General features: G+C 41.4%; 1 protein-coding gene across 2 annotated transcripts in view; it reads right to left on the bottom strand.

Annotated features, from left to right (window-relative positions):
- Nucleotides 1–8,517, bottom strand: part of TTLL8 (tubulin tyrosine ligase like 8) — a 39,262-nt gene that overhangs the window by 9,180 nt on the left and 21,565 nt on the right. For both annotated transcript variants that reach the window (XM_081927681.1, XM_081927680.1), the window contains exons 10-11: nucleotides 4,708–4,888; nucleotides 2,213–2,361 (exon numbers count right to left, since the gene is read on the bottom strand). In XM_081927681.1, the coding sequence (XP_081783807.1) occupies nucleotides 2,213–2,361; nucleotides 4,708–4,888 (330 nt within the window). The remainder of the gene's footprint in view (nucleotides 1–2,212; nucleotides 2,362–4,707; nucleotides 4,889–8,517) is intronic.

Genomic DNA, 8,517 nt, shown 5'->3' with positions numbered 1-8,517 from the left:
CGGACCTAACATACAGAATAAGAGAACAAGAAGAACATACATTTAAAGGAGATTGAAAACTGTTTGTTAAATATATGGGGGGGGGAATGTGTACACTTGAAAACGTTGGCAGCATTAAGATAAATTGAACAGTGTAAATAAGTTTTGATGGATGTAATAATGGAATACTGAATGGTTTAGTTTATATAAAATATGCAGGGATTTATGATATGCAAAATGAACCACGGAAAGAGAAGAAGGGAAGTTTTTGATGTTTTAAGGTTGTTTAAATGAATATTCAAAATTGTAAAACAGAAAATTTAATTTAAAAAATTATAAAAAGAGAGAATAAAAATATGAATATTTAAAATAGTGTATACAGAAAGCAATGCATGAATACAAGGTGAGAAAATGTAGCTTTGGGGAGACTGTAGCTAAGTGGCATAGCGTTTGATCTGCATGCAAAAAAAATATCTCCGATTCAATCTTCACTATCTCCAGGTAGGATTACGAAAGTCTCTTGTTTGAAACCTTGAATAGCTATTGCTGTTCTATTGTAGAGCTAAAGGAACCATTTACCTAATCCAGTATTAGGCAGCTTCCAAATGTATAATCCCTGAGAAGGGGGAATTGTGCACATTTCCCAGTCAGAATACATAATCTTATAGAGGCCTTGGGAAATGTGCATATCTTCAACGATTTCTGTACATTCTCCAGTCATCACACACCATCCTCAACAGTCTTTGGGGAATGTGCATGTTAGCCAGGAAATGTACAAAATTCAACTGAGAAATGCCCATACTTGAAGTCCCATTTGGGGTTGTGCATAATGGCCAGAGGACATATAAATTTAGTCCATTTGTGCATTTCGCAGGCTGAGAAGCAATATAATCTTTTTTTAAAAAAAGCCAGAGACAAAATTGTAAAACAGAAAATTTAATTTAAAAAATTATAAAAAGAGAGAATAAAAATATGAATATTTAAAATAGTGTATACAGAAAGCAATGCATGAATACAAGGTGAGAAAATGTAGCTTTGGGGAGACTGTAGCTAAGTGGCATAGCGTTTGATCTTCACTATCTCCAGGTAGGATTACGAAAGTCTCTTGTTTGAAACCTTGAATAGCTATTGCTGTTCTATTGTAGAGCTAAAGGAACCATTTACCTAATCCAGTATTAGGCAGCTTCCAAATGTATAATCCCTGAGAAGGGGGAATTGTGCACATTTCCCAGTCAGAATACATAATCTTATAGAGGCCTTGGGAAATGTGCATATCTTCAACGATTTCTGTACATTCTCCAGTCATCACACACCATCCTCAACAGTCTTTGGGGAATGTGCATGTTAGCCAGGAAATGTACAAAATTCAACTGAGAAATGCCCATACTTGAAGTCCCATTTGGGGTTGTGCATAATGGCCAGAGGACATATAAATTTAGTCCATTTGTGCATTTCGCAGGCTGAGAAGCAATATAATCTTTTTTTAAAAAAAAAGCCAGAGACAATCCCTAAAAGTAAGAGTTAGTCCAAAAGAGGGTCCTTTTATATTAACCTTTTTGAAAAAGCACCATCAGTATTGTACGGGTGTACAATTAATATTTCATAGATGACGGAGTACACATATATATAACATTTACTAACAACAACCCAATTAATAAATACAACCAACAAAGCAGCAGTATGGGAACAATAAAACTTAAAAGTGGTTACTAATTTATTCCAAATGCCAGGGAGAATAGGATAGAATTGTTTTTCCCTACCAAGCAGAAAGGGACGCGGGTGGCGCTGTGGGTTAAACCACAGAGCCTAGGACTTGCCGATCAGAAGGTCAGCGGTTTGAATCCCCACGACGGGGTAAGCTCCCGTTGCTCAGTCCCTGCTCCTGCCAACCTAGCAGTTCGAAAGCACGTCAAAGTGCAAGTAGATAAATAGGTACCACTCCGGCGGGAAGGTAAACAGCGTTTCCGTGCACTGCTCTGGTTCGCCAGAAGCGGCTTAGTCACGCTGACCACATGACCCGGAAGCTGTACGCCGGCTCCCTTGGCCAATAAAGTGAGATGAGCGCCGCAACCCCAGAGTCGGTCACGACTGGACCTAATGGTCAGGGGTCCCTTTACCTTTACCTGGCTGCAGGAGCTGCCGGAAAGAGGCGTACAAAGGCACCATCCAGACTTCCTAAAAAGCATTCCTGTGCTTGATGTCTTTATTCACCAAAGGGTAATCATATTCCTACCTCTGCCACGGGATTTGGCTCCAGGTTTAATAATCCAGATGTTGTGGAGGCCATCGATATCTCGTTGCGGGTTTACTGATATAATTCTGCGCAAAATATTTTGACACTGAGTAAAATAGTTCTCTGCGTTACAAATCACTGCACCCTCACTGGGGAAAAAAACATAACCAACCATGTTAAAACTCCCTAAGAAACATGTTAGAAACGCTTCCTGCAATTAAAAATAAAATGGTTATTTCAGGTACAGTATTTGAAAAGGGAGGGGGGCTAGCAGTCTTATAACAGCTTGTGGACTTTCTTGGTCTTTAAAGTGCTATGAAGAGTTCTTGTGGTTTTTCCAGGACGGGAGGAATAATTCATAATAATAATTTTCTTATTTCTGTCCGTCTGTCCTGGTCAACCCAGAGACTCTAGGCAGCTTCTAGCATATACAGAAACTTAAAAAATAATAATCAAACATTTTAAAAATTCCCTATACAGGGCTGCCTTCAGATGTCTTCTAAAGGCTGTACTGTATACTTACTTATCTCTTTGACATCGGATGAGAGGGCACTGCACAGTGTGGATGCCACTATGGAGCAATTTCAGTACAGCACTTTAAATTTGACTTGAGCTCCAATTACAGGGTGATTGACAATTACTGAGGAATTGGCTCTCATCACCCTGCTGGTTGATCTATTTGACACAAAGTTTTAAACTGCTTTCTCCCTCCTCTCCCATACAGCGCAGAGCATGCCAGCTTGGCTAAAGCATGGTTGCCGGCAGGGCATGATTTAGGTTTGTTCTTAGCTTTACCTAAGCTACTGAAGGTCAGGGCCGTCTTACCCATAGGCACCAGGGGTGCAGGGCACTCGGGCGCCGGGCTCTCAGGAGTGCCAGGTTGAGAGTCCGGGGCCCAAGAGTTGAGTCTGGGGAAGAGCCCGCCCGTCGGTCGGAGCGCCACAGCAGGGTCTTCTGCTGCGGGCAGCTCTGTGCTGTGAGTTCGGGGGCGACCGAGCCAGTGAGACGCTGAGGTGGCCAGCCAGCTCCACCTTCCTGTGCACCCGGGACTGGGCAATCGGGGGGTGCTGAGGTACCCGAGGTACCACTGTAGTCCATCCCACCACATGGTCTGAGGTATGATGGACTGGCCCAGAGCTGAAAAAGGCAGCTGTTTAGCTTATACAGTGCTACCTCGGGGTTAAGAATTTAATTCGTTTTGGAGGTCTGTTCTTAACCTGAAACTGTTCTTAACCTGAGGTACCACTTTAGCTAATGGGGCCTCCTGCTGCCGCTGAACCGCCACCACACGATTTCTGTTCTCATCCTGAAGCAAATTTCTTAACCCGAGGTAATATTTCTGGGTTAGCAGTGTCTGTAACCTGAAGCGTCTGTAACCCGAGGTACCACTGTACGTAAATCCAGTACTCACTGCCGGGCAGAGGCATCACTCATAGACGATAATAGCAAATAATTCTGACTAGTGGCAGCACCTGATAGGCAGTGTTGCCAATTACCCCAACCTTCCCTACGCCCAAACCACTAGACCATGAGGGAAATCACCAGCCCAACCACAAAGCAACTGGTGTTTGGCTTATTAATATTCTATAGCCTTTTAAATAGTTTTGTGGGAGGGGGGAGCTATTGTTTTGTTGCTTCTGCTTTTACTATTTATTTGTGCTTTGATATTGTATTTCTATTTTGTGAACTGCCTCGAGATCTTTCGATGGAGGGTGGTACATAAATCTAATAAATAAATGTTATTTGCCACGGCATAACTAATTCAAACTCACATTGGAGGCACAGAGGGCATCACCTGTAAGCGGATTCAGCTACAGCGAAAAATTGTGATTGGTTCTCCATCATATCTCTAGGTTGGTTAGAAGGAGTGTGAAAGCTCATTACATAGTCAGCTCTGACATCAGTTGCTTCCGACTGACTCAGATCCTGAACATCCCATCACCCTTCCATATGTGGACCTCTGCTAAATGGCCTTCAAAATACAAGGAATACAACATTTCTGCATCAGCCAAGGACCTAAACATTTTCAGAACATGGATTCTGAATAGATGGGTTCTTTTGATGTATTGCTTACATACCTAGTTTTGTGTTTCCCGTCCAACACAGCTGCCCCAGAATTAACATGAGGAACAGTGTGAGAGAAAAAGGAGCTTCAGATGAACTTTGCACTCGCAAATTCTTCAAATCTATAAATGGGCCTTGATTTTTGCTATAATGGGGAGGGTCAGATCATGAGGGAACTAAAATGATAGGTCCCATTGACTTCACTATTCCCCTAAAGTACACTCACAAGATGATACTCTTGAGCTTCATTTTAATTCATCTGAGATGGGGGTTTTTCCTCCTAGATCCATATGATATTCCCAGTCCTTAATCTGAATTAGAATTCTGCACTCAGAACCTCGATTCAGTAGAGATGGTAAGAAGAGTAAGGAATCAAGAGAAAGGGTCACAATCTTCTGTCAACACAGTTAGACGCTGAAGTGAACACTTACTGAATGAGAGAGTAGTACTGCTCAATTAATTGATTCCATTCTCTGTCGGAAAGTACAGGAGTAGTTTCTGCCTCCGAGTCAATGTCACTATGTTCAGATTGTGCAAGATAGGTTTCGCACACTTTGCAAGCCATCTCAACTAGTCTTTCAGGGAGTTCCTTTGGTTTCTTATCCTCGGAATCTACGGAATACGAAGCAAAGTATTTATTAGTGATGTGCTCTCTCCCTGCAGGCAAAACCTTTTCTCATCAAGAGTCCTCTGTAAGGGACATGCAATTATTCATGATGATGATGATGATGATGTATTGATCATCTTCTACACAATCGTCTCAAGGTGATATGCAATAAAAACAGCAAAGAAAAGATTGAAACCCAAAGAACAGCAAATACGTCTTAAACAAAATTAGAACAATGCACAACAGACCCATTTACCCTGATGGAAAAGCCTGTTAGAAGAAAAAATGTCTTCAATTGTTTCCATGACATAGTAGGATGTGTATCAGTCATTTCAGGTGAATAGCCTGAAGTTCAGATATTTCCATAAAACAAAAATAAATTGTCCTATAGGGTATCAGTAAATGAAGCCCAGAGTTGCCATCTTGTATGACATCCTAACGGTGGGTCTGGAAAAAGCTGTTCTGCTGGGAGATGGAAATCTCTGAAGACTCTTGCTGGGGTTCTTCATACTCTGCTGATACATCACACTGGTTGAGGTGTGGTGAACTCTACCAACTGCCTTCCGCCAACAATGTCTAGTCCGGGTCTGATCCAAATGTGTGAAAAGACAACAGAAGCCTTTGAGCGCCAACATTGCATCCCACATGGAAACTGTCTTGCTTTACATTGGAAAACATACGCTTTACTTTCTTCAGCTTTATGTCTTATAGACTGCCTTTCAAATACGGAAATGCCCCATTTTGAGATTTTGCTCAAAATTCTATCTGGGATTATACGAATACTAAATTTCAAAGTTCTGGCATGTGGGGAAATGTCTTAAACCCTCCATTTTGACACACAGGCAGATAGATACGTCTCCCATATTTCAGCCTGTCTCAGACTACATGTTGCCCCATTTTTAGGTTTCCAGTTCATGGGAAAGTACCCTAATAATGTGATACCCTTCTGATCTAGTACCCATCAAGGGGACCTAGAATTTGTTGCACCTTGCTAGTGCTGAAAGAAGAGCAATGGTTCCAAAACTTGGGTCTCCAGCTGGTTTTGAACTACAGTTCCCGCCATCCCTGACCGCTGGTCTTGCTAGCTACGGATGATGGGAGTTGTAGTCCAAAAAACAGCTGGAGACCCAAGTTTGGGCAGCGCTGTTCTAGAGCTTCAAGCAGCAAATGTTCTAGGACTGCCAGTTCCCATATGAACTGTTCCATATACAGTGGAACCTTGATTGTTGAACATAATCTGTTCCAAAAGACCGTTCGACTTTCAAAACTATCGACAACCGAGGTGCCATGGGCTGTCAGCAAGTTCAATGGGGGAAATTGAGAAACTTACCTCAGAAGCCATTTGACTTCCGAGGTGCGTTTGAAGATGGAAGCAATTACTTCCAGGTTTTTGGCGTTCGGGTTCTGAATTGTTCGGCTTTTGAAACGCTTGAAAAATGAGGTTCCACTGTACTAAGATTAATTAGGCCAGCCTTGCTCCAGATACCTTGATTTAAGAAGTGAGATTAGTGGTTTCTAAGACATGCGTGTAAGATCTTGGAGTGGCACATCTGTCAGGCACCGGTGTCAGATTTTTAAGGAGTCTTTTAAAGTGTATATTTCATTTGCCCAGCTCTTGAATGATCAAAATATGACATATAATGATTAGCACCCAGGATTAGTATAATATATAATATATCGACCAATGGAAACTTCCAGGTCAGAAGGGTTTCCTTTCTGACAGATTATTGACCACCCAGAACTGTTTTTTAAAAAATGTATATGCGATTTTATATCATTTTAATCTTGTTTTGAGCTTTTACATATTGTAATTGGTGTTTTTGTCTTGATACTGGTCATTGACCCTGATAAAATGACTTGTACTTGTGCTTGTGCAATAGTTGGTGGATTTTACACGTTTATAAATTGTTTTATGGAGTTCCTGTTTGGCTGCCATGGCGAACAGCTGTACCCAATTACAGATATTGTTGGTCTGCCATAGTCTGCCATAGTCTGTCATAGTGTATCTGAAAAAGTGTGCATGCACACGAAAGCTCATACCAAGAACTAACATAGTTGGTCTTTAAGGTGCTACTGGAAGGAATTTTTTTCTTTTAGCTGTACCCAAAACAGCGGAGCCCTTTCTTGTGGATAACAAGGATAATATGGAAGTAATTATCCTCCCAACCCGCCCCCCCCCCCAGGGCCAGGAGGGGAGCAGCCCACCCGCAGATCGTCCAATACCTGCTGCCCATCCTGAAGGGACGCGGGGGGCAGGGGGAGTTAGGTGCAATGCACCTTGCGTCTTGGGAACTCTCCAGAGCCGGTGCCATGAGCAGAGGACACCTGTTTTTTAAGATAAAAATTCGGACTTAATTAACAGGCATGCTCTGAACTAGCAGGGATAAAATAACTTGCTAATTTAACCAGCCACTGAGAAGGACTCGATCTGGAGAAAGACTTCCGTCGTAACTAAAGGACAACTGTTTGAAATATGTGAGTGGACGCTAAGCTTAACTACGAAATGGACAGTGTGAAATTTTGACTATGATTCTGGCAATGACCACTGAGGGAAAGATGAAAGGAATTCCTGATTGGAGTTATTGTGTTCGTGCAGAGGCACCATCTCATTAGCAGCTGGAAAGAGACCAAAGAGAAGAATTCTGGATATCTGCCCAGGATTAATGGTGGACTGTAATGCAGTTAAAATTATCTGTGTGAGCAGAAAATGAAAGTAACATCGCTGAGGAGCAAGAACAACAGCACAAAGGACTGACCCGCTTGTTGAATTAACTGATGAATTAATTGTATAGCCCCAGGGGGTTACGACTCTCTTTTGATATATTTGTACTTGCAGTTTTACCTGGTAAACCTCCCCCAAGAGGCAACTGTTTGAGATATGCAAGGAGGACAGAAAGAGCATCCTGCTACCATTGTGGTTTAATTAGAATACTGACTGGGTGAAGATTCTGGCAGCTACCCTCAGCGGAAGGATGCAAAGAATTCTGGACAGGAGTTATTCTGTTTTGGCAGAGGTACCATCATGTTGAGAGATGGGGCGAGATTACAGAGGGGAATTATGGATGTCTGCCCGGGGCTAATGGTGTCTCTTTGTTTGGGATGTGGCATATTATGGCTTCTGTGAGCAGAAACTGAAAACGGAATTGCTGGAGTGTGGATAACGACAAGAGAAAATATTTCATACAGAAAAGAAGGCGGACGTTGGACAGACCAGTGGTTGCAAAAATAAATGAAAATTAAATGAAGGATTAACATCGAAATGGTTTATTGATTGATTGATTAAGAAATGCAATGTAATATTAGATTATCAGCACTTCACGAAATTCAGAACATGGGAAGTCACCCAAAGATATATAATTTGGCATTTATATTTGGCTTTTCTGATTGTATTGTAATTTGGAATGTTTTAATGTGGTTTTTATTGGATTATTAAATTGGAAAACTTAATAAATATTATTTTCAAAAAATACATAAATCGTTTTAAAGTTGCTCTAGTCGCTCTTTAGATTTTTTTTCATTCTGTTATGTATTTATTGCTTTGAAGCAATTACACTTAATTTTGATGTGATTCTAAGGTGCCTTGTTTACATGTTCTAAATGCAGCTCGTTTTAACCAGTAACACCTCGTGTTATT

The sequence above is a fragment of the Podarcis melisellensis genome (genome assembly GCF_964234715.1).
Source record: "Podarcis melisellensis genome assembly, chromosome: 10".
Lineage (NCBI taxonomy): Eukaryota > Metazoa > Chordata > Lepidosauria > Squamata > Lacertidae > Podarcis > Podarcis melisellensis.
The sequence above is the reverse complement of the archived record's forward strand: the minus strand, read 5'-3'. Positions and strand labels throughout refer to the sequence as shown.